The 26,872-nt window shown below is 38.7% G+C and overlaps 1 protein-coding gene across 4 annotated transcripts; it reads right to left on the reverse strand.

The window, feature by feature from the left end:
* Positions 1-682: 682 nt before the first annotated feature.
* RAB8B (RAB8B, member RAS oncogene family) lies at positions 683-26,872 on the reverse strand. Of its 4 annotated transcripts, XM_079317648.1 has the most exons (10): positions 26,665-26,872; positions 11,057-11,117; positions 9,959-10,019; positions 8,667-8,744; positions 8,181-8,270; positions 7,319-7,384; positions 5,227-5,277; positions 4,735-4,759; positions 2,342-2,414; positions 683-1,874 (listed from the first exon to the last, which is right to left on the reverse strand). In XM_079317648.1, the coding sequence occupies exons 1-9, from the start codon at positions 26,786-26,788 to the stop codon at positions 2,365-2,367; spliced, it is 606 nt and encodes a 201-aa protein (XP_079173774.1). In that variant the 5' UTR covers positions 26,789-26,872; the 3' UTR covers positions 683-1,874; positions 2,342-2,364. The 4 variants fall into 4 exon arrangements, 3 of the variants coding, with proteins under 3 accessions (XP_079173774.1, XP_079173775.1, XP_079173773.1); XR_013775813.1 differs by having other exon boundaries at positions 2,342-4,759; positions 26,665-26,870; XM_079317649.1 differs by having other exon boundaries at positions 683-4,604.

Consider the following 26,872-nt stretch of genomic DNA (forward strand, 5'->3'; position numbering starts at 1 on the left):
TCAAGAAATAGTAAGGTGTAAGAAGGATGGAACTCTAAGGGTAAGGGTAGAGACAATATTTCCTTTCAGCTAAAGGGGAACACATTGATAACACACTTTAGAAGCTACTGTCATCCTTGAATTTCCCATTTATTTCTGAGGATGTCTCAACTATTAACTTGCTTTTGCCTTGGGTAGATAAAACCCTTCTTTCCTTAGATTTGCTAATTTTGTACCAGTTGTGAGCTACTGCCAAATCACAGTAATTTGGAAGGCAAAAACTACTGCTAATAAAACAGCTAACAATTATTTGCCAAATCCCTCAATTTGGGATTTGTTCCTCAGTGTTGAAGGACACTAGACAAACAATATTTGCTATATTGATGCAGTGATACTTGTGCTCCAGGCTATTTCAGAGTCATACCTTTCACATAATGCTGATTCAAAGCAACAACAGAAAGTCATCAAAATAATAAGATTTTAGCAATCACTACAGAAATGAAGTCTTTTTCTGGACAACTCTAAAGAACAGTGAAGTTTAGGAACAAGCAAAGACAGACAAAAACCCTTGTGGTTTATCACTAGTTAAACTAAGCTTTACAACTCAGCTGGACACCTTTCCACAACAAACATATCAAAAGTAGAGTGGAAATGCCAACTGTATAAAAACTACATGGAATATTTCATACAGAATACTCCAAAGTGCTTTTCATTATGTAACTTTTATTTGAGACACACATTGTAAAAAAAATTCACATGAAATAATAAAACTATTGGACTATGAAGGTTTTCTTAGGAGCTGGGTTTGGGTTGGTTTTTTTTGTCTATATACATCAATACACATTTAATGATTAGGTTTATGAGTTAACCACATGACAAGTCCACTTTTATCTGCATGAGCTTTTCACATTACACCTTTATACCAGAGGTAAAATGTGCTCAAACACACACAGCAGAACACTTCTATTTCAAAATTAGGCATTTTCTCAAGGACTATATTTTTTATTCTGAATTTAATAGCTATAGAGCATTAAAATAATGGTAATTGAAGTTTTATTTGCAAAAATGTTTGTAAGGCCATAGGAATGCACTGAAATAGTAAAATTCACCAGAAACAAGAAAAATCAATGTAAATTCTGGGTTTTTTTTGGAAGAAAGAAATACAAGTTTTATTTATAAGAGTGAAAATGGTATAAGCAGTTCAATGAACAGAGAAGAAAAAAGACCCATACCTACATCTCACCTACAGACCAATCCTTAGCAAGTTTTTAACACTGCAAAAATTCTGTTACATTAATAGGTAACCAAACAACAGATGCATCTTCACAAATAACACATTTATGCATTTTACATATTATTGATGGACTTTCAAATCATTATGCTTTCACAATATTTTAATGTGATATGTACATTCAAGACTTCTTTATTTACTTGTGAAAATGATCCACATAATTCACTTAACTTCAGCACACTAGTATGAGAAAGTCACAATGGGAAATATTTTCTGTAAAAACAACTACAGGTCTGAAAAGTCAATCAGCATTTTTGAGACTGTCCCCCAAAGAGAAAAGTGAGCTGCATTAGGTTTCATGAATGGTTTAAACTTTAGCAATATTAGAACTCCCAGGTAAGTCAATAACATATTCTATATACACTCAACAAAAAGTTCTTGTGCATGTTTTGCTGAGCACAGACTGAAAGCTAAAATTGCAAAGCACTGAATTTACTTTTCATTTGGCTTTTTTTTTTTAAAACATTTAGAAAAATATCAGTCAAGAGATAGTGCACAGGCATGTGGCTGAGGGAAAGTTCTAAAACTCCAAAGCAAAAGCAGTTTTTGTTTTATTGAAATACACCAAAAAATGTCTGCTTTCCTGAAAGGTTAATGGCAATTTCTGGAAGAAAACAGAAATACATTTGCTGCTAAATCAATAATAAGTATATGATTTCAATTCTAATTGGCATTAGATACTAACTAGTTGACTGAGGTATAGTTAAGAGTCCTTCAAAACTTAAGATTCTATAGCCTTGAGAAAAGTAACAACAGAGACTGCATAAAACAATCATAGTGATACTAGAAAAGCCTGTAATACCCAGCATCTGATGTGTAGGCAGAACATACCATTATCATCACCCACTTGTCTAGAGGAAACCATAGCTAAAATACCCCAGTAAAACATACAGCTGATTTGCATGCTAAGATACAGCACATTTTCCCACGTCTGACAGGGCAGACCGTACACAGAAAGGTCTCTATGACCAAAAGTTAGCACACTGATGAAGTGCAGCCACTCAGCCATTTAATACTGCTGGAGAAGTGGGGTGGGGGCAAAGACATAAAGAAAGAAATCTGCATTTTTACCTTATTCATAAGATCACATGAAATTAGAATTCTTCAGTTTCAGCAGATGACAACAAAATTGCATTAAATTCTTCTACAAATAGAAAAAGAGGAACTGTACATGAATAATCAGCAAAGTAAAATATTTACTGCATTACTTTCTCATGCATAAAGTGAATTTCCTATGGTCTTACCTCACATTTATGTACAGTTTAGCACAGCTAAATGTAAGAAAATAGCAAGTTCTTTTCTCCCTCCCACCCTCCCCCATACAGAGCAGATACCCCAATTCGCTGCTGCTTCAAGAAGCACTTCATAGACTCTACTACTTACAGGCTCTTTCAAAGGGAAGTTCATGGAGACTAATATTGAATGAACATTTAACCACACAGTAGAGACAGGAAAAACAATACAAAGCATTTTGTAAACAGTGCCAAACACAGAACATGTCAGTTTTGGTTTGCAGACAACCCCTGAGATAAAAATCAAAGTATTATGACACCAGGTAAAGTCAGAGGTAAATTACTGAAAATAAACAACATTCATAATTGGTGTCACAACACTTTCTGTATAGAAGCTTTTTTTTTAACCATACAGAAAACATAACTGCTTTAGCCTGTCCAAGAAGAATATCAAGTAGACAACAGAGCAGTTAGGGTTGCTTTGTTTTTTGGCTAAGTCTTGTTGCCATTAACATTTCTCTGTTCTAGTGCAGCAACAGTAGTTCATGAGATCTACCATCCAGTACAAGAACTGCATCTGTTAAACTACATGTGGCAACAGGCTGATAACCACCTAAAACTTTATGGAACCAGCTACTAAGGTTAAACCTTTTAAAATCAAAAGCTTTACATCTACGCTATTGGCCCTGTTCACTTTCAAACTGTTTTGAACAGACCCAGAGATGACAAATTCAGTACCTAATAACAGAATGGTTATCTGTGGTAACAACTAACCCACTGTTTAGCACACCAGACAACAAAGAGAAGCAAAAGCAAGCACGTCAGACTTGTCTTTGACAATGACAGAACACACCCATCCCCTAACAGCAAACATGCTGGACACAAACTTGTAGTTAAAGCTTACAATGTTTGGCACACCAACAGAACTAAAGCACCTGTTTTAATTACTCATTTAGGAAATTTTTCAGAAGACAATAAAAAAGTAGTAGAACAAAGACTAGGTTATACAATGCTCAGTTAAGTAAAAAAGGCAACTATGTTTTACCTCTGCTTCTAACAGTTTAGGTCACTGTACCAGTTTTTGATGAAAAAACAACTGCTTGAGCAGACCAAAGACACACATTCAGCATTAACTGTGTAACTAGGAGAACATTACAGCCCTAATGCGAGGCTTCCTTAGTGCCAATCTTAACAAACTATCCTTAGAATTAAGAGTAAAAATGGAAGTCACCTTTAGAAGCAGTCATTTCTGAACAAGTGAATCCATAAAGAGGTTACTCAAAACTCATGCATTCAGCTTCCACAAGCCACTTAAGTGTTAGTGACAAGGCCAATTTGTGGTGATGATTTCAAATCCAGAACGTACTTCCTCATCAGAAACAAAAAAAGGAGCAGACAGTTTGAGCTAACAAAGGGAAGTGAGGAAAGACACTGTGTTTATTCAAATAACTGAAAGGTGCATCTGTGAATCAGACTGGCAATTCAGAACACAACTTTGCTAAGTCTGGTAAAAAAAGAAAAGCAACATACTACATTCCGAATAGAAGTCACAGCTTCTGCATAAACAGATTTGTGCATCTAAGAGACAAAATCTGTACAAATTGTTAAATGCCAATTGTTACAGTAGTTCTCATCACGAGAGCAACAACATCCATACTGCATGGCCACAAGTATACAGCATAGAAAATAATGGAAATGAGACTTAATTTTTCTCCTGGCTCTTCTGCTTGAAAATAAATTTGTTTAAAAAGATAAAGAAAAGTGTGCACAAATCTGTTAAGAATCTTATTTACAAGTCAGACTGAGCAAATACAAATGTAAGATTGTGCTGTAACAGGCAGTAAGAGGCCAATATGGATGTGCAAAGTTAAAAGAAACATAGCAGCTTTTGCAACAGGCAATAAAACAGAAAGTAAAAAAGGAAAATGAGTTAAATCTTGCATTTGTGTCTCCACTTCATAGCTTCCATATCTGAGAAAGAAGAGCCTGACAGGTCAGTAGGCTTAGTGAGCAAAATCCACTTGGTATTTGTGTATCGCAGTCTACGTTCAATGGAGCTCTCAGCAGCAGCTTAGTGGTATTATTTCTGAGGCTTTGTGTCCCTGTGCTTTCAAAGAAGCAGAAAAGGTTCTAAGTGTGCTGCAGTCTTATCATTAGAAGTTCATCAAAGTAGCGTGCATCGAAAGAAGCTGCTCTTCTTAGATCGATTTTCTGTTATTTTTACTGGCCCACCTGCCCCCGACGAACTGTTGTCATTCTGAAAGAGAAGAGTGGCAACATCATAAAATGCAGAAAATGTTATCTCTAGTTTCCCTGCTCTCCCTCCCCACTTCCTCCACTTGCAAGGCAATAACCAGAGTAAATATCTGATGCAACTTGAGCTCCTCAGTTATTCAGACTTTGTTAATCACTTGGTTAAAAAAATAAACATTTACATAACAGTCCAGATCTCAAGAATTAGCTGAAGAAGAAACTACATACTAAAACACTGATCACACTGTTGCATTTTAGCAACACATCAGTTTCAGGCTGCCCAGTGTTAATGTTCATGCAAAATAACAAAGTTATACACTGATGTAATAAAGTGTGATAAATCACTGTTTGCTTAAATTTGATATAGTAACTAATGTAATCCCCTAGAGTTTTTTGGCAGGGCTACTACTCAGTATTATGATAGCTGTCCTATCACTGCATCTAGTTTGTATGCTAATTGGAAATACAAACCATTTTTCTGTTGAGCTTTGTCATAATGTCTCGTGCAAGTGTGAAAAACGCCTGGCGAGGAATGGAAATAAAGAAAAAACAAACAAGAGTTAGTCATAAGACACCTTAAGGACATGATAAACTTGGATTAGCCAGACACATTAACAATACAGTGTTCTGTAAGCTACTAGAAGCACTTTGAGTTGCAAGACACTCTACATACAATATCTGTATATTTAGAACTCTACTAAACATGCTTTAGAAGAAAAAACTATTTTTAGTCTCCATCTTGCCAATCTCTGAAGCAAGTGAACAGATCTTCCCATTGCATACCTCTGGGGGGAGAAAGAAAAATCAGCTGAAGTCAAGGCTGCATATACTAATCCTGTTCTTATTTCCCCCCCAAACTGAACTGTGCATCACAATTAGGAACCCAGAGAACTTTGAAAAGGGCAAGCCTGGGAATTCACATTAAGGTTAGCTTGCTTTCTGTCCTCCAAAAGCTCTACTCCTGGATTATCTATGAGGCTATTCTATAAGGCTTCCAGTATCTCTGTTAAAAACAAAAACCCATGAATAATTACTCTGACAAATCTCAGCATCCCAGATTTTAATGTATGAAGGAGCAAAGAAACTTCTGTAACAGGAAAATACTGCAATTCTCCAGGAGCAGGAAAAAGCAAGACTTTAGGCTATCTGGAGATCCTAATAATCAAAGGACAGTTCCAGAATGTAGGAAGTATCAACTTCCCCTCTCATTCTGTTTGGAATATAGCCAAAGACAGACACTCCTTTAATGCAAATAAATCACAGCAAATAAATTAAGTTCTGATTCCAAGAATATCACAATTGTAAACTAAATAATTAGTGATTGCCAAATGCCTACACTGGCTGCATTCTTAGTGCCTTCTTCACTATTCATGTGACAATTAAAAAAATATTCAGAGAGCCAAACATTTTGGAGTAAGCACAAACTGCTGTTGTGCATTTCATGACATGCAGGGGTTAAAATGAAATTGCCATGCCATGACAGAAGCAAGTCAACCCTCCAGAGGAACTCGGGTATCCACTCTGGTATTGACTCCTCAAGGTCCCACTTCAAGGGTCTGCTCTAAGAATCACAAGGACACTGTGAAAATTGGGTCAAGCTTGTCCAGGGGCAGCATGATGCAGATCATTCCATTCTAACTTTATCCTGTATAACAATCACCCTGAAATCAGAAAAAAAATCACACCTGGCTGGCACAACATCCCTCTTGTTATTGTAAAGTAACAATGTCTTCAGTTTATAGTTGATTTGTCAGGTACATGAGCTGAATTAAGTAGGTATTTGCAGGACTTTTAAAGGGCATATCATAGAAAGACTTTTAATTTATTAGGTATAAGGACAACACAAGTCCACATTGTTGGATGAATAAATCTTCATTTAACTGGCTTTTGATACAGTTGTTGGTTTTTTTGTCCACACTTCTCATACAACTCAGATCCTCCCCCCACCCTCCCTGAGATGAAACGAGTGATTTATAGTAAGTTAGACTAGACTTGGGTCACTCTTCCTTCTGATTCTATTTCCATAGGTTCTCATAGAGATCTTGTGGGGTTAGCACAAAATTTATTTGCAGGAAAACAGATTACAAATCTATAAATAGTATTGAGTCTTCTTGCTCCTCTAACATGAGCTTATGACCTGGTGTTCCAGGTTAATACACAAATTTTCAGCCTCATCTGTACAGTATGTATTTAGTAGTAATCTGAAAGTTCTGTGACACAGTAGCATGTTATCCTGAAAGTAAAGAATCCCATTTCCTGCACAAGGCACTGTTCTAAAATTAAACCTATTCATTATCCAAAAGGACTTGAAATTCAAGTAGCAAGGCACAGACATCTAAAGGAAATGCTTGCTGCAGTAATAGTAAATCACTCTGTTAACACACATTTTTAAAACTATTTCAGACACTACCAGAAAACCAGAAACACTTGGATTGTAGCAGTAGACCCAGGAACACAGCTGGGACTTCAGGTCCCAGGTAAGGTGACAAAGCCCAGCAGATCATGGAACATACCTCCACAGATGAAATTCAAGAAACACCTAAGTGTAGCACCCATCTCTTACCTCTTCCACATTTATGCTGGATTTTGCACTTGTCTCCAAAAATTTGATTCCATAATCAATTGCTAACTGGAAGAGAGGTCAAAGTTTTTTAGAAGTTCCTTTGTAAAAGTAATGTTTCATACAAAGGTTCACACTAGGTTCAGACTACAATAGACACTGTATGCTATAACAAGCTTTAAAAACCAAAATAAGAAAGCTTTACTTCTATTTTCTCTTGTAAGAATATTAAAGACAATTAGACAAAGTATTAGAACTCATTATACCCTTACATAAAGTCATAACAAAACAAAAATTAATTTCTCACCAAAACATTTATTTAGGCTCTAAAAGAACATTAATGTAGAATCCTTGTAAATAGGGATCGTGATCAGATAACTACAATACAATCATCCCATAAGCTGTGTTACCAACAGCTAGATTACTTCAGCTGTACATGGCAGATTTTGTAGTATTCTTCCTCACTTGTTTGCTTTGTAGAACAACTAATTAATTACTTAAGCTTTAGTAACAACACTTGTAACAAGAATAAGTAACCACTACAGTGAATTGAGCACAACAAGGTCAAACTCCACAGAAAACTTTATATTGAGATCTAGAATACTTCATGCTATAGCAAAGGTCAACATTCTTTACAGGATCTTGCCCTCAAGACAACAGTACCATTAGGTTTATTCAAACCTGAAAACAGTTAAGTGTTATTTAAAAACAAAAAACCCCAAACCTGGCATCCTATACATATAAAAGTTTCTGAAACAAGAGATATGAGACCCATTCTCTCCCACATGCCTAAAACATGAAACATCCAGAAACCAGAATCCTAGAAGAAGTAGGCTTCTAAACAGGGTGAGTTGACAAATCTTACCTTCTCTCCTTTTTCTTTTGAGACTTGTCTTTTTTCATTCATATCACATTTGTTACCCAAAATCATTCTTTCTACATCTGAAGAGGCATGCTGGAAGAAGAAAAAGTAATCTCTCAGAAACAAAGTGCATCATTGTTGAATAGAAACTTGTGTGTCAAACTCTTCCACAAAGGACTATTTCATTTTAGAGAAATTATCTAATGTGAAGGCATTACTGAGAGAAGCTGACTCTTGAAACAAGCAATTAAAATAGGCTGGAATAAGTACTCCTAGATTACATTTGCCCATGTACTGTCATAGATCAAATGTGTGCCATGAGCTCTGTAGCAGGTTGCACACATGCACAGGCATTTGATTAATCTGAAATGCAACAGTACACACTTGTAAATGCTGCATGGCCATATATGTTGGCTACTGCAATGGAAGTGAGTAATACTTGATTTTTATTTGTCCCAGGGAAATCACAAGATGGAACAAAGCACTTACCTCCTCTATGTTTCTTATCCAATTTTTTATGTTGTCAAAAGACTTTTCATTTGTGATGTCATACACCAGCATAATTCCCTAAATAAAGTTAGGAAAATCTAGTTAGATGAGCTAGTACTATTGGCTGACTTTTGATGTGTGCTGTAGTTTTTAATTACAGTTCCAAAAAAATTCAACATAGGATTATAGGTGAATAAGTTTTTTCTCAAATCATTATGCCATGGCTTGGAATTTACCCAAAATACTACTACTTAACATTTTTTGCTATTTTTAGTGGTCAAACACACCACCTATGCAAAGCTTTTAATTATTAGCCTATAGTCAGGGCAAGTTTAGAAATTCTACTACACCAGCAACCAGGACTCTATGGTTAAAGTCACATTTAGATGCAGCAGCTTTAAGCAGTCCAGGATGTCAAACCTGTCAGCTCCAATCTATTGGGGCCAACAGACACTTTCACCCCTGTGGCTCTCTCAGAAGCTTTAGCTCTGTCCAACAGTTCTGTTCATACACTGGCATGGGATCTCAACAATCAGCAAAGCATGAGAAACCACAGAGACACTGCATTAAAGACAGATTCCAAAGTTCATCTCCATTTCCTAAAGCCTTTCCAATCATTCCTTGTGGGACAAACAGAAGTCCTTGGCCATGGACTGAGGAGAAGACCAGGTCACTCCCAAAGCCTTTTAAAGCACTGGAGAGCTCTGATACAGAGCCACAACCATTGGTATTTCTCCCTGTGTTATGTACAGTGGACCCACAGCCTATGAATGTCACACAAATGAACATTGTATGAATGTTCATACAAAGCAGCAAGAACCAGCAAGTCAAAATTAAGTGTCCCAACAAAAATATCTCAAATCACAGCATTAAGAACTATGACAAGCATTGTAACAAAAGGGTGCAGGCTCTAAGTCAATTATTTGACTTCAAGTCACCCTCAGTGGAGGAAAATCTAACAGCAGGTGTTGCAAGTGATTGCATTTCTAGCCCAGACAGCATTCTGTACTGGCTGAAGGAAAAGCAATTCAGTGAAACATACTTTTAATATTAAAATAATTTATTGTCCATTTTTTAAATACTTTGAGTGTTTAAAGGGGTTAACTGCATTTTAAAAAACCCAAACCTATCTGATTAAAGCTTGGTAAGTTATTTTATTAAAATCTGCAGGCATTTTAATCTCAAGCCACAATTATCCAGTCCTTCAGTGGGAGACTTACACGGCACAAACTTAGGAACAGCAAACCAGTTCCATTAGTTGTGTTTAGGTTTTTTGAAGTGTGAGCACTCACCATGGCTCCTCTGTAGTAAGCTGTTGTGATTGTGCGGAATCTCTCCTGGCCTGCTGTATCCCTACAATTTAGGGGAAAAAAAAGGATTTGTTTTACACTCATCTGTACTTAGAGATGTTTTATTAAAAAGAGAAACAATGCATTGATACTTGTTCATTAGGAAAAACAGACCTTTGGCTGTTTGCACAGATTTCTTCAGCCCTCAGCAGTTTGCTCACTCCCAAGGCACTCTCCCTATATCAGCAGTTAGAGCAGCACCAGAAACGTGGCACAAAAACACTCCAGTTTTCATGCAAGCAATGAAACTCAGCACTACACAGCCTGCCCTCCAGTAATTAAAAAAAAAAAAAAAAAAGCTCTGATGCATCCAGGTGCTGTGCTAAACAGAAGTTAAACCACACAGCAATATTTCAGGATGGTGCACTGTCACATGCAGTTTAAGGTAAGTGACTGCACCTCAGAGTGCTGGTGCTCTGTCTGGGTTACTGAAAGCAGTACCTGCCTGTGAGTGAACCAGCAGATACAAGTGTTGGGATACCACTCACACCTCAGGAGAGCTGAACCCCAAAGACCTGACAAAACCCAGCCTTTTTAACCTATATTACAGACAGAAACATTTTTATGAGTCACTTCTGGCACTGCACCTCCTTAGTCACAAGGATTCTGGCTCAGGAGATTCAGTTTCTACTAAGCCACCACTCAAGGAATGGAGCATTATCACTCACCTGTGCCTTGGTGAGTACAACCAGGTATCAAAGTACCACAGATTACATTTTACTGCCTTGCATATTTTAGCTTACAGCTATTGAGTTAATATTTCTCCTCCACACAGGAAAGCTAAAAGCACATTTAAGAGGACAGTTTTTGATAAAATAGGAAATTGCTGTAATACCTGCATGTGAATAGGTTATTTTCATTGCTACTGAAGCAGAACCATTCCAAGGGCAAGCCAGAAAATAGCAGAAACCTTATGAACAGTCAATGAATAAAAGGGATGAAACTTCTGGCACACTGAAGCTCAAAAGCTGTGAAGTATTTTTTTTTTTTTTCAAACTGAATTCAAGTGACTGAAAACCTGAATTATTTTGGAATACTTACCATATTTGTAGCTTGATTTTCTTTCCATCTAATTCTATTGTTCTGATTTTAAAGTCGATTCCTGCCAGAGAAAGAGATACACAGAAGTTTTGCAGTTAATGAAAAGGAAGTGTTCAGTTTCCTTGTGGTAATTTAGTAAGAGCAAACTTAGTCAAAAGAACTATTCTGAAGCTGCCATTTCTTGCACACACTTGGAAGTGTTGAGAATACACAAAGGTTTTCAGCTAAAAAAGCATCTGCTTTTGAAAATTGATTTTTGATGTAATCAGACACCACAGCAAATGGTAATAGAATACAGAAGATATAAGACTCCTTTTTCAAGAATTCTAATTTAGGAACAATTAAGACTTTCTAGGAAGCTCCAAAAAGTATCAAGAAAACACTTCTCTCCTTTTCCCCTTTATACTTCCACATGGCATACATCAGTTCTCAGATTGATTTTAAAAATAAATTTTGGATTTTAAGCCATAAGTTAAAAAAAGAGATTGAAAAAATTAATTTAGAAGAACTTAGTAATGTCTTTTTAAGTTTTAGAAGAGTGAAATGGATTTCCAAACAGACTAGCCTTAATCCTAAACTTTAACTTTTGGATCTCTAAATCTGTATTACTATACAAGTCAAACTGCGACTGCTCAAGCCTCACTACTACACAACTGCCAGATTTTTCAATTCTGTGACAGTACTCCCAAATTAATTTGTTTGGAAACAAATACCCACTTTTTCTTCACTGTATCTTAAATAGTTACTTGATATTTAGATGTAGTTTGTAAAAGATGGGGGCAAGTTAGAAGAAATTAAATGAACTTTCTAAAAATGTAATTTAATTGACAATTATCAAAGGTCTCTTAACTGGAAAAATGCTGTTTCTAACGTTAAGAATTTATTCACCCATTAAACAGGAAGCTATGGGAGTTTTACTACACCACAGTAGAAACTGAATATGAAATATCAATGTTCATTAGTTATCTGAATTTCATTCTTCTCAAATGCAACATTACTATTTTAATATACTGAACATAACAAGTTCTGGCTACTTAATGTGCCATGGATACGTAGTTCAGCTCATTAGTTAGAATACAAATCATCAGCAAAAATATCACATCAGCACTTAAACAGCATACAAAATTAATTGCATCAATTTAAAATGCTATGACTACTAGTACAATTGCAATTTCAGAAGATTCACTGGTACAGGAAAAAAAGATACTTTCATTATTTCACACTTTTAAAAATTACTTAAGAATTATATGCACTTTCAAAAAATCTCTATTCTATGTAACCTAAGTTTGGCAGGTGTTTCCATTTTATATTGGAGAGGATAGTCTCCCTTCTTTTAAAGATTTTTCTCCTAACAAAGTACAATCACAGCTGCTGAAATCACAGCTAATTGCATTCAGGTCTGAAAACAAATAACCTTTGCTCTGAATAGATTTTGTTTTGGCCTCAAAGGTTATAAAGCACAAATATGGATTTCTCCGCAAAGAGCATTTTATAGTGGCAACAGCAAATTAAATCAGTTTTAAAAGTTCAGTTGTGTCTTGGCCCAAAGCTTTATGAAACAACTACCAGGAAAAGTGGATTCAGAGACTGCTGTGGTTTAAAGAGAATTCTGCCTGCTGCTGAAGCTGACACATCAGACTCCTGTAGGGGTGGCTTTCTGAGAAGGACTCCTGCCTGCAGTGGGAGCTTCCCCTGTGCACCAATCCAGGTCTTGCACAGACTGGTTCCTGCTGGTTACTCATTTCCCTCGCAGCGCTGAAATGACTTACACAACCACTCCTTTGATGACTTCCAAAAGTCAGGACCTGCACAAAATATATCTTCTCAGAACTTAAGATTTCTAGCATGAACTTCACCAAAATTCTCAAAGATTCATTTCAAAGCTAAAAGAAGAACATAAAAGGAAAGGCTGTAAGTACCTCTGCAACTGTAACTTTCTGGAGGTTAAAATGAACTAGAAACTGATGTTTCTGTTGTTCTTTCACCTCATTATGAGGAAGTGGTGAGCTACACACACTCAGCAGGCCGGGTAATGTGTGCTACCACTTCCGTCCAAGGGCTGCTGCACAAACCACGGGCTGCTCACAGCTACATCGAAATGGCACCACACACAGCACTCCAACAACTACAGCATTTCAACACTGACTCTTCACACAAGATTTCTGCTGCTAATCCACTCTTCTTTTGCACAGTCACACACTGGGATACAAAATATGGAGAAGTTACTTAAGCCAAATAAAGAGGAGTCAGTTGTGAATTAAAGTTTGCTTGCAAAGAATCACATAGTTTGCACTTTTAAAATGCAACATGAAATGTTGTTCTTCCAGTAGGGAAAAAAAATCCAGAAACATTTGGATGTCCATCTAAAGTTAAGTTTTAGAAGCTTTTAGGAACCACAGACTCAGATTAATTCTTAAGAGTGCAAATGCTAATAGGATAATTATTTTTACCTGCTAAACTGAGGTTGTCATGTGGTAGTCTGATACACTGGTGCCCACCTAGCATGTCAGTAAATATTAGATCAGAGGTCTACAGAAGCATTTATTGCAGGAATCACAAACCTGCATTCCACAAGGATAAAACCCAGACTGTGCAATCTGAACTGTGCATTATTAGGGTTGCAATTGCTTGCATTTCCCTCACAGCACTGGATAAAACTAGCTGAGGGCTTATTGTTCTTCAAAACCCTTTCCAGATCTTTGCTAACTACAGGCCACAGATGCATTCTCTCTCCTCACTTTACTGAGGGTATTTGCTTCCATAGCTTCCAACAAAACTCTGTCTAAGAATACACTGGGCAGCATCATTAGTGCCACACAAAGGCTCTCACAGAAAACTGTGGGAGTTGCATGTTGCTGTGTCTACCTTGCATTGCTAAATAAAGTAATTTTATTGCAAAGCTGATAAAATTCAGGGCATGCCTGGTCAGTGACACACAACCAAATGTCACAAGCAGGGGGACCAGCCTCTTTTGGTTTAAGCCAAGAAGCCATGTCCATCTCATATCCCAAAGCTCTTCTGCCACTGCCTCTTCCCCTGTTCCACCTCCCAACTACATTTCTTCTAATTCCAACCTATCTGGGCAGATTTTAACCATAATTAAACTGCAATGCAATAATTTTAAAGAGACATTGTGAAATATCAGAAAGAGCTCACAATACTACAGTAGCAAACATGCAGGACTGCCCAGCAGCACATATGGAGCAGTTCCTTTTCCAGCTCTAGCACCAATGGTTTTCTACCATGAACCTTAACAAACCAGCCTGACGCAATTCTTACAGGAATGTAAGGACAAACTGAGCAGGGAGGCTGAAAAAAGTTAATTTTGATACTTTAGTTTTTAGAACAGTAGCTTGCTCTCAGGGCATCACTGTTACTCTTTTGTTCTCCCCTCACCCTGATTTTAACCCTGTAGCCATCAGAGCCAATATCTCAGGTTCTTCATGCTACAGTATCTATTCCAGCCAGGACTCCACTACAACCTTTTCCCCACATAGTACCACTGCCTGGACAGATTGTCTTGTTTCTTCTTTTCAACAAAATTGCTCTTGCAGAAAATGCTACAGCACAAAGAAACCAAACAGAAGTATTCTGTTTGGAGCCAGTAAGCTGTTCCAACTGTACCAGAAAATAATTCTTGAAGGTAAAGGTTTTTTGGGACTTCAGTCTGCTCAGCAAAATGATTCTGGGAAGGGTCATGTTCTTGAATGCTTTCTACAAGCAGTAAAAGGCAGACAGAAAAGAAACTTATGTAAATTAGTGTAAAAAAACAAACTGAAACAAAAAATCCTGCCACTGGTGGGCAATTATTAGAACTCTTAATCTTTATTTTTATTACCCAATTTACCAGTATTTTAGGTTAATTTTTCACATGGCTCAACATAGTTTGCAGCAATACAACCTTATGTGTGCAGCTGCAGCAAGAAATCAGGCAGGAAATCAGCACCATTCAGGATGTAAATAAAAAATCAATCTCTGATAGCACACACTAGCCTGCATATCTACATCAGTAGAGTATTGCTCCATGTCTAACAAATCAATACTAACTTCTTTTAAGTATTCAATGTACTAGATTTTTTATTTGTTTACGTTTTGGTTTTATTTAATATATAAGCTAAAGTAATTTTAATAAGTCAGTGAACACAAACATTGGCAAAGAAGTTGGGAAAAAGTCAGCACCAGATGAGCTTGTTAGAAAAACCTTATTTTAGTTCTATCTATCAAAGAACATAAAAGATGCACCACAGTTTATTAAAACAAAAAGGGAACTGCTTTGCATGACCTGCATATAATAAAAGCTTCACCCTCTTAAAGAAGCTGTCTTCCTATCTGTCTAAATCTTTCCTTACTCCTTTGAAGTAAGAATGGAAGAATGAAATAGAAATAAAACTTTTTTTTTAATGGAATTCCACAATAAACAGAACTTTGTGGCACTCACCACCACTTGATATGACCCAATAAAGAGGATGGGAGAAGGAGTCAAGGTACAAAACCTTGTTACCCTTCTGAACAAATCAGCATGGAGAAATCGGGAATTTATGCATCAAATTTCAAGCTAGGCTTGATCCAACTTTACAGCACTGGTCCTTTCTAGCCAACTTGATTTATATGTGAAGTTGTGGGGTTTTGATTTTTTCAACAGGCTGAGCTGAAAAAAGAGAACATCTTAAAAATCCTTTACTGCAAGACATGTAGGAGTCTTAAGAAACACAAAAAGAAAACGCTTTCTGCAATCACTTGGGTTAAGTGAATTAAAAGCAGCTTTGAACCAAGCAAGTAGATTTTTAACTTGGCAACAAAAAAAAAAGGGGAAGTGAGCTGGGAAACAGCAAGGCTCCTGTGGCACAGCTGCTGCCATCCTCCCATCCTGCCGTGGTGCCCTGGAGCCTGAGAGCCCCAGCACAAGCCTGACACCCCTGAGACACAGCAGCTGCTCCAGCATCAGCTGCTGCCAGGCCACTTCCACCACAGCCGGGGGCTGGGAGCACTGAGGGCCCTGGAACACACCTCTGCCACCAGCAGGTGACACACAGCACTGATCAGACACCAGCTGTGTGAGGACACAGGAACAAAGCTCGACAGTTTCATCATCTCCCACAGACAGACCTATAGATCAGTACTCCACAAACTTTTTCTTTTCATACACATCCAACAGCTAAGGGATATCAATTTGTTCCCACAGATTCTCCCCACAAGCTTACCCAGAAATTACTCCTTTTTTTGTTGTTCTCAGCAGGAGGTATTGCAGGGTTTGGATTAAATACACAATTATTTTTTAATGTGGTTTTTAAGAGAAAATTTTCTTGTGCTACATCAGTATACTGTCTCAATCTACAAACGTAGATAATTGAAACTTTTGAAATTTGCTCTTGAATTAATCCTCCTAGAATAATTACAGTAAAAAAAAAAAAAGGACAAAGTAGGAGTCAAGATCACTGTAAAAGGTGGGGTAGAGAACCCTTGCAACATACCAGTGTGTCATACAGCCTCACACAAAAGAACAAAGTCTAATAATTTTGAACTTGAACTTTCAGCTTTAGTGCCTAGTAACATCTGCAAAGAATCTTCAGATGATGTCAGCAACGTCTTGTATCAGTAGGCAAATTAAAGAGGCAGCAGCATTTTATTGCACCCATTCAAAAATACTGCAGACTAACATGAAACATCACATCAGGATAAAGGTCAGTTTTTCAAAAGCTGTAAAATTAATTATTTTAGAATTAAATACAAGTGCAACCACTTCTAGTTACTCTTTCACAATTTAAAGGGAAAAGCTGTATTCTATTCTTTCTGGGCAGCTCATAAGAATCCACAACCCACTAGCAACCTTGAGTGGGCTGAATAAGCTCCTTCAGGTTAACTGGCCTTTCTTCATCTAACTTCACCCACACAAAGAACCCAATACCAGTGTTGCACACAATGAGGCACAGAGCAGTGTCTTGCACCTTGGAAGTTATTAATACAGAAAGGCTCTGGAAGTTTAGACACTAGCAAAACAAATATATACAAATGGCTAAAGAAGGTAAGGCAATAAAGAATGAGGATGCCATGTGCATGTGTAACATAAGGCAGTTTCCTGCTCCTAAGGCCTTGAGACTTATGATCAAGATCAGCTCAATGTTCAGGGTGCCAAGCAAACTGCCACTTCCTCCAGCACGTGTCCCTCAGCTCCAGCACAACTGCCACCCTAAGCTTCCCTTCCTAAGATAAGCTACTTCTTACTTAAAAGAGAACAAGGGATTCAGAATACAATTTATACCCAACAGAATTAGACCAATCTTTGAAACATCCATGTTTTTTACAGCTCAATAGCCTGCAGTGTGATCTGATTGCCACACTAAGATCTGAATCCACTGCTCATCAGCCACTTGTTCACACCAGTGCTCCTGTGAGTTCTGCCACCACAGCTGTGCACTGCAGTGCTTCAGGAATGTCACCCTTGAGACACTGCAACATCCTGAACACTGAAACTCTCTTGTCAGTGTTTTGAATTCAGCTTACAGAGGGCTTTGAGCAACCTTTGAAATGCATTATTTTAAACACAAAAAAAACTCACTATAAGAGATTACAAAACAATATAACTAGAAACAATACTATTTGACATGAGTGAAATTATATGTCACAAGAGCCCCCCTTTAAAAGGGCTGAGTCCTTGCAGAATTTATTTTAGAGTTTACAATCTAGATACTATGAAAGTGCACAGAAACTAACTTGTGGTCTGCCTCTCATTCTGTTTTGAATGTAAGATGAGCTACACTTGATGGTAACTCAGCTTCATCTAAAATAACTTTTAAATAGATTAATATTGTACTATTGATACAGACAGCAAAGTTTTTTTATTTTAAGGATTATTTATAGACTGCCTGTCTCTAAGTGAAATGCATTAACTTAGTTGCTTAGAGAACATATTCCTTTCAAGCCAACATGCAACTGGAGAGCAGCAAATATTAAAACTGCCCAACAGACTTGCACTGAGGTAATAGTTTCACAGCTGAAACTGGGGGAGGCACTGCCAGGATCAGGTGTCACAACCACATCCTTTTGTGCTCTGAATTCCCTCACCTGTGTGAGTTCCATATTCAGCTTACCACCATCTGTAACAACAGCTGATGGCATAAGCTGAGAGCACAGGTACTCCCAGCCAGATCTCTCCTCCTGTGGGTCAGAGCACACACTGTGGAACCAGGCACTAAACTGAAGCCTTAGGGAACAGAGATATTCCACAAGGAGCTTGTCCCAGCTCCAGTGTGGATTCTAGAGCAGGCTGTCACCCCACAGCAGGAATTGCTCTGTGTGTCACACTCCAGCTAGGGCTAGGTATGGAACAGAAATAGCTGCAGTGACCTCCCAGGGACCCAATCCCACACTCACTCAACTTGTAAAGCAGCTGTGGGAAACTTGTGCATCTCTCATCTGCTTTGAAGCTCTCCTTTCCTTCAGGTCTCCAGAACATACAGTGTACAGCTTTCTACACATGAAAAAAACCTCTGCCATGTGCTTTAATGGGAAAGAACATCAGATTTCCCCATCTAGAAGGTGGTTTATGAATACAAAAATTTGATTCTTCTTTCAGAAGTCCAGTGCTTAATACAAGAGGACATGTGATTGGCCCTGATCAAAAGCATAAATTAATAGGGAAGACAAAAACAAAACACCACAAACCACAAAAAGCTCCTGACCCTAAAGTGGAACCCCCAAGAACAGCAAAAAATTATCCTGAATCTCTTGCCTGTAAATGAGCTATGTTTATAGGTGTAGTAAACATTATGTCTTTAACCCAAATAACTCTAACTGAATATTGCTGTCAGGAAAAAGACAAAAATAATTACTTTGTCCCAAGCTAGCATCTTAAGAATCAAAAAGATTGAAAAAAAGGCTTATTAAAAAAGGCCCATGCAATCAATACTGCCTTGGCATCATGATTTAAATTTCTTGTTTTATTTTTCATATACCAAGCTTCATCTGTGACAATAATAACAGGCCAAAAAGATTAGGATTGGTTTTGTTCCCTAATTTTTGGTCCTGGTAAATCTATATATCTGGCCAGTGAGAAATGGAGATGCCACTTCTTTTTTTAAAAGCCACTTAAAAGTTTCAGGGCCCTACATAAACTGGTTATTCAGAGTGAGGAAATAAAAATTTTGGGGGGCCAGAACATTGCTTGTTTAAAACAGAAGAGGTGCTACATAAAAAGTGAGCACACTGAGTGTCCCAGGATTCACAAAGCAAAGCAAGAACTGGCAAGTCCACGACTACTTACAGACAACATGCTCTCTGTATGTTCACAGTTCAAAAATGCACTTTATATCTTCTATTCCAGCCATGCCTGTGACTGGCACCACATAAAAACCCCACCAGCTGCAGATTTAAACACAGGTATGGAAAACACCATGGGAACAGTTGGTATGGACAGGTGACCACTGCTACAGCCCAACAACTCAGAATGCCAAACACTTCCTTGATAGCTTCAGAGATGCTACAAAAGCATCAGAGATAAAAAACTAGTTCAATTGGATAATGTTAGAGTAGGTATAAATTACATATGACCACTGTAAAGACAGAAGTGATGAAATGTTTGGAAGTTTTAGAGGAATGCACAAATACTCTGCTCACTTTAGAGGGCACAGACCTGCTTATACTGGAAGAAAACACTACAGAGAACATATGGGTATTACCAAGAACATAAAATGCAACAAAAATAGCACATATCAACAATATCAGTAAGGCAGCTCTTTGCTTTAACTGATACTCAGTCTGAAAGGATCCAAGAAGAGCAAAATGTCTCATCCAGCAAGAATTATCTTTGTTAAAATAAATAATCTAATCTAGAAACTTCAGTTAGAGTCTGAAATACAGTTGTTAGAAGAAAGTGCAGAAAGTACCAGTGAGGCAACAAAATCAGGCCAAAAAGCCAAAGCAGAAGGTTTAAAGCTACTAAAGTTAGTTTTATAGACAGCACTCTCAGGAGCCCCAAAACATCATTTTCATCAAAGGCTTTTTAAAACCCATGTTTTAACATGGGGATAAGGAAGTGTGTGTGGGGGGGTGTTGGTTTGTCATTGGTTTGTTTGGGAAGTTATGGACAGGACAGAAGGGCTGCTTTAGCTTCTTCTATGAATGACAAAATAGGCCTTTTTTGGTTTTTAGTACCTATACTAACAGGGACAGCCACCTCACTTACTAAGAAAGGCCATACTTGTCTTTCTGGTACATAGCTGTTTTCTTCTCCTATATCATGCAAGGTTCTTTTAATGAATTAATTTCAATTCATTCTTTAATTTCTTCATCTTTTCCTGCTTAGTATGTTTTAATTACTCCTCTCTACATCACTTCTGCTAAACCAGAAAAGTTCTCCCAAGCAATTACTCTGACTGCATCTTCCTCCTCCTTTCCAGGCTTGGATTTACACAGACACTCTTTCTTTAATCCCAGAAGTCACACCACACAGACAAGATATTTTGATACAGTAAAGCTATTGCTCTCTGGCAGGTGGAAGAAAGGAGGATTTTGTTGGGAGGTGTGGGGGGAGGGGAACCAGTCTATGTGTTTCCTGGCTGACAGACACTTCAGCTTTGCCCTATTTCTTACACTCAGCCTGTTTTTCCCAATCTCCAGATGTGGTGCCAGGCTCCTATTAGTGATCAGCCTGCTTGACACATTTTTGATGTTGCCATACATATAAGAGGATGTCACTGACATTCAACATCAGGGCTTTTTTTTTCCCTCTGGTGCCCAAAGCAGAAGAGTCTGCACAATGGCAGCAAAAGAAACACATCTTAAACTTGGCCAACTGTTTGTTCTCCCTAGGAGAGAAGCCTTCTGACACATGCAGTACTTTACTTGCCTTAAACTACATACAATCTAATCAAAAAGGTCATAGTTTATATTTAACAGGAAAGTTTACTACAAACCACAAGACTAAACTGATATTAGATGCAATTACTGGTCAAAAACCCTCTAAAAGGCATTAAAGTTAGAACCCACTGCAACCTCTGTTGGGACAGGAAGTTACTGACCTCAGTTCTGAGTCGCAAGTCTGGTAACTAAAAGCCCCTGGATCAAGTTTTGGGTCCCCTCACAGCAAAAGAAAGAGACAAATCTTAAGAGAGGGTCCAAAGTGGGGCCACAAGGATGGTGAAGCATCTGAAGGGGAAGCCTTGTGGGGAACAGCTGAGGGCACTTGGTCTGTTCAGCCTGGAGCTGGACTCAAAGATATTTGTGTGTCCATTCCAAGTCAGGATATCCTGAGTCTATGATTCTAAAGCCTGACACTGTTCAACTTTATTGCTGTTACTATTACTGTTAATTTATCCACTTTAGAAAAGCATCAGAGCTATTTTATATATCTAGTCAGCCTGATGACTTGACACTTAAGCTACCATAACATCCAATTAAAGATCAAAAAAAAGGAAATATAGTATCCTTTGAATTAAAAATCACCTAACTTCTACCACAAAACATGAAAACACTGCATGTATAATTATTATGAATTTTAGTTAAATTCTGAAGTAAGACAGTCCAAGATGTATTTCTACTAGAAGGATGCCCTGCTACAGAAGGACTAAGAAATCCATCCTAAAAAGTACATAAAAAGCTTCCAAACAAAAGCTGTGCCTTCAATACCTCTCTCAAAGCCTGTATCCATCAACCAAGGCATTTGTTCCTACCCTTATTCAAACTTAGTCTGAGTTCTTAACTCTGCATTCAAACCAAGCCACAAAAGCAGCTCAAAACTGCCCTCCTGTCACTCAAATAACCAGTAAGACATAAACAAGACAGACCCCCACCTGCCAATTAGGAATAGGCATCAACACTCAGACATCTGTCACACTGCTTCAGAGTAAAACACGCAACACAAAAGCTGCAGCAGCATTTTTAATAAAAGCCAAGGAATTTCAGTTCCATTGTTGTCTTGCTGCAGAATACAGTAAGGTAATGCAACCTCACCAGCAGATGAAAATCGAAGTTAAATGCCCTTTGCTACCAGGTAGGTGTTAGTATCAAATTTAAAGTTACAAGATACACAAACTTTAATGCTTTTAACCTGCAAAACCTTCAGCTGCAACTTCCTGTTCAACATCAGGATATCATCTTGCTGACCACCCACCAATGACCTTAAAAATAGAATCGTTCTTCCACTTTCGTATTCACCTCCACAAAACTGTCTTCCCTATTCCATGTAAACCCTGTCCAAAAGAGACAGTCTAGTCTCAGATCCTACAAGCCTTTATACACACTTCCACTCTGTAGGTAAGTGTAACAGTGCCACCTGAGTGTGAGTGAATCCATCTCAGTCACTTCAAAGTCCAGATAACAATCTGTGTAGTAATGACCATTAATAAAGTACTCCTGACAATGCTTTCCTGATGCTTCCCTGCCTCACCTTCCCTGCTCATCTATTATTGATGTGTTTTCTTCTACAGCTCCTACCATCTGGAGAAGCCCAAAAGAAATTTATTGAATGAGGACAGGAAATGCTGAAGCTTAATGGAGGGTGGGTAACAAAAACCCAAACCCCAACAAAGCAGCAACCAGTCCTCCGTCCATCACACAAATAAGTGAAAAGTGGAGTAGAAATACTCAATAAGGCACGATTTGACTTGGATACACTAAAACTATTTCCATTACACATTGCAGACATGGAAATTTCACTGCAAAAGGGAAGCTGACAATTTCGCTTGACAAAGGATTTTCATCGAAGTGTTCAAAGGTCAGTGAACACGTGCTTGCCTGCCAGAGTAGTGTCCTATTTTGGAAGATGTAGACTAAGGAAAAGTTACTTCTGTAAAATCAACAAATGGTTTCAACTCTCAGATACGGTACTATCTTGTGAGCAACTTCCTGCCAAATGCTGATATCATCCTGGATTAAAAAAATAAATACGACAAATTTTGTTTCTGTCAGCAAGCCTTTGTACTAAATCAGAAATGCTATCAGCTACAAAGATTCAACTTCACTATCATAGAAACCAGTTGATACAAAAAAGCTGAAAGGAATGCAAAAAATAAACCTTCTTATTTCAAATTATAAACCAAATCCAGTTTTACCAGACAGCACTACTTGAACAGCAAGTTAAGATACTTAGAAACTGCTAAATGAATGCTTCTGATTCTTGTGTATCATACTGAAACTAACTAGCAAAATGCACAAGATATTCCAAGATAAATTTTGCTTTAGGAGTTAAGTATGAAAATGAGCTGACTCAACTGCATTTTACTTTCCATGCAGAAGAAGTGCAAAAGAAGAAGTTTCCACTCAGAAAGCAAATTAAACAACATAACCTTACATAACACACCCCCGTTGTAAAAAAAAGTTTTATCCCATGGTCACAGTGAAAAGCTGATCCTCACTACAGACCACAGCAGTATTATGCCTTGCCAGCACTTTCAGAAATTCTAACAGAGCCCTGTATAAAAAATTAAAAGCTGCTGAAGGGCAAAGACCTGTCGTGTTTCAAGTTGCTTAAGGCCAATCTGTGCTTTTACAGAGTGAAAATACGTCACTTTGAATAACCCAGAGATTCCTGGTTCACTTCTCATAACTCAGCAAAGTCTGCTGAAGGAATTAATTATGCCAGGTAGTGAAGACAGAGACAAGAAGATGCTCTTGCACCAACACACACCAAAAAAAAAAGTCTGATAAATTATAAATACATATTCAGTGCACTTGTATCATACTTCTTATGCAACTGTTGGCAACAGGACACCAGGATGGAAGTCCCTGCAATGATTATGAGCATGAACAAAGTCTCCAGGAGAAAAGTCAAAGTTGCATTTCCTACCCTCCAAGCAATCTACATGGATGTTGTAGCCTCACAGGCACGTTTTGCATGACAGCAAAACAGAAGGGAATCTGCAGAGGATAATATGAATATACCATGCACAATGACAAAGTAACTACAATTCATTACTGACTTATTTCTATTAATATGTGCTTTGAGGAGAAGTAAAACAGTTATTCTATAATAATACAGTATTTCCATATCTTCCTCCTATTTAATTTTTTCCTTTTGGAAAGTGTTTCCTTTGCTTTGGTAACTGGAGTGCTGTAGTTTAACCCTGGTTAAACTACTAAAGAACAATGGGTGTAGGAAATTATAAGGAAGTTATCTGGTACTTGGCTGTGATGTGGGACTCTTTCATCATGGCAACAGAGATTGTTTTAACTTCTGGACCTAAAATCTAAGAAAAAAGTTGAAACTGTCAAAAATTTAACCCCACCATAGTTAAAAAATGACTCGCCTCACTCACAAACAGCATGTAAGTACATAGGGTAAAACAATAAATTTGATGCCAACATATCTCAAACATATGTCTTCTTCACAGATCAATACATTTTAAGTGTCATACTACTGCAGAATGCACTTCACAGAGAACACACAAACCAAACAGCCTGGCAGTTCATACTCCAGGAAAACTCCATGTACTCAATGAGGAATGCTAATCTGGGGACTTTAAAACTTGAACTGGCAGGGCAGCCTGTTTGGGGAAAGTGCTGCACCCCTGCACCTCCCTCCACACAAAGATTAATTATGATTTATGAGTCACGGAAAAAAAAGCAGAATTGTTAAAAATGGAATTCCCCCAAGCTCATCAGATGGACCAGTTATGACTGTAAAATCAACTAGTACTGAGAAGCCCTTAAAAGACAGAGAGAGAAAAGGCATGCAAGCACATCTTCAAGAACAGATTACAGCCATGTGATAGACCTACAAGTAATATAAGCAATACCAGAGGAAGACTGAAAAAACTCCAAGTATTTTTATTCAAGCATAGGTCAGCACTTTTATGAACAGTTTCACTATTTCCTGCATCATCAACTTTCCTGTTTGGAGATTCTTTGCTAAAAAATAAAAAGGGACTAGAACCATAAGAAGTAACTGTGAAATCACAACTATTACCTATAGAATTAGAAATACAACTCAGTTATTAAGTTTCTTCAAGCTGACTTGTTTTGAAAATAAGGCCCTTGCAGAAGCAAATATAAAGGAAGGAAATGAGAACAAATCCTGCATTTACTGGATAAGGTAAGAACAAAAACCAGCATATTCACAGTCCTCAAGACTTCAAAGTGAATCAGGTGAGAAAAAAAAAATCTATCAAGGGGCTAAGCTGCTCAAGAAATATCAAGAAAATGGCTGGAAGACAGACACACCCATTGATGTTAGCTATCTCTTTAGAAATACAAAGAAGTAGCACAGTACCAAAGTAGGCTTTTTTTTTTTTTTAATGATACAGCATTTATTAATGTTTATTAAGCCTTTTATTCTACCAGAGGTACATAATACTACCTGTTAAGGTAAAATACTACTCAGGCCTTCATCAGCTGGTGTTACTGATACAGCATTTTGAAAATGGTTGCAGAAAGAAAAGAAATGTGCCAGAAAAATGAAGAAAAACTCTTCTTAAAGAATTAGAAATGACACCACATCTAATTCAGTCAATCACACGAGCCTAAAAAAAGATTGTTTCTTCCTCACACACCAAGTTCTGCACAAAAAAAAATGTCTGAAATTAGGGTAACATAAAACAAGTTACACACTATTTCACCTTATCTTTAAAACAATTTCTTTTCAAGAAAGTCTATTAATTCTCTCAGTGTTATTTTTTTAACTCAGCATTAGTTTTGCCCTCCTAAATACTATAAACCTCCACTGCACTTTTCCCCTTCACCTCCTAAACGGTGTACTTCACTTTAAAAGTGACCTCAGCTACAAGTAGCCGAATATAACTGCAGTTTCAATTCAACTCTATCTCAGTGAAGGCCTTGAAAATTTTGCTCATGTTTATTTCAGCAGAGTATTTTAAAACCTTACAAAAACATAAGTCACAACAACCTGTTTTGATATATCACACCTCACTGTCATTAAAAAAGGTTAGTGAAGCTTAGAAACAAACCCCTTTATCACAACCAAATTTTGGACAAAACTCCATCTAGTCGCTAAGGAGCTTCTACAGTCGACTGAGGAGCTCGTAAGAAACTATTTCAAATCTCAAAAACGTGAGTACACACATGCATTAGAAGTGCGGAGGGAAGAATTGAGAGTAGAACCACCTGCCCAGGGCGTTCAGTCACTGTCTCTGTGCAGCTCAGCACAAGCCACAGGAAGCGAGAGCAACCCCTGCCCTCCACCGCTTTCTGAAAATTTGCACCTGAACACGAGCCGCCCCACGGGGGAGAGCCCGAGAAGCCGCCGTTCTCCGGAGGCCGGCAGCGCTGCGGGCTCGCCGCGGGCTGCGATCGCTCCGGGAAGCGGCCGCGGCCCCGCGCGCGGCACAACAGCGGCGGCCCGGCCCGGCCCGGCCCGGCCCGGCACAACTGTTGCTGCGGTCGGGCAGCGCAGGGCCGGCGCCGCTGCAGGAGCAGCCCGCACCCTGCGGGCCCCGCCAGGGCCGCAGCACCTTCCCCCGCCGGACAATCCCGCTGGCCCGGGCCCTGCTGCCGCTCGGGGCCGGGCACGGCTCGACCGCAGCCCCGAGCCCGGGCGGCGAGACGGGCGGTGCCCCCCGCCCTTCTCTCCTTCCTCTCCCTTCCTCCCCGCTCGGCCCCGGGCAGGATCCCTCTCCCGCCGGGATGGCGGCGCCCGGCCGTGGGCGCGGCCCCCTCACCGATGGTGGAGATGAACGTGGTGTTGAAGGCGTCCTCGCTGAAGCGGAACAGCAGGCAGGTCTTGCCCACGCCCGAATCCCCGATCAGCAGCAGCTTGAACAGATAGTCGTAAGTCTTCGCCATCTTCGCCTGGGCTCGGCTCGCCGCCGCAGCAGGAGGGGGCGAACGCGGGACGGAAGGAGGGCGGGACTCCGGCGGGAGGGGCGG

Source organism: Erithacus rubecula (assembly GCF_903797595.1).
Source record: "Erithacus rubecula genome assembly, chromosome: 14".
In the NCBI taxonomy this organism is placed as follows: Eukaryota; Metazoa; Chordata; class Aves; order Passeriformes; family Muscicapidae; genus Erithacus; species Erithacus rubecula.

Excerpts from the sequence above, each read along its gene's own strand:
- RAB8B (XM_079317649.1), bottom strand. The coding sequence starts at position 26,788 with ATGGCGAAGACTTACGACTATCTGTTCAAGCTGCTGCTGATCGGGGAT. Across the intron at positions 4,760-5,226 it reads CAAAGCTCAACAGAAAAATG|AATGACAACAGTTCGTCGGG; the intron begins GTTTGTATTTCC and ends CTTCTCTTTCAG. Across the intron at positions 4,605-4,734 it reads CAACAGTTCGTCGGGGGCAG|GGACACAAAGCCTCAGAAAT; the intron begins GTGGGCCAGTAA and ends TTGAAAGCACAG.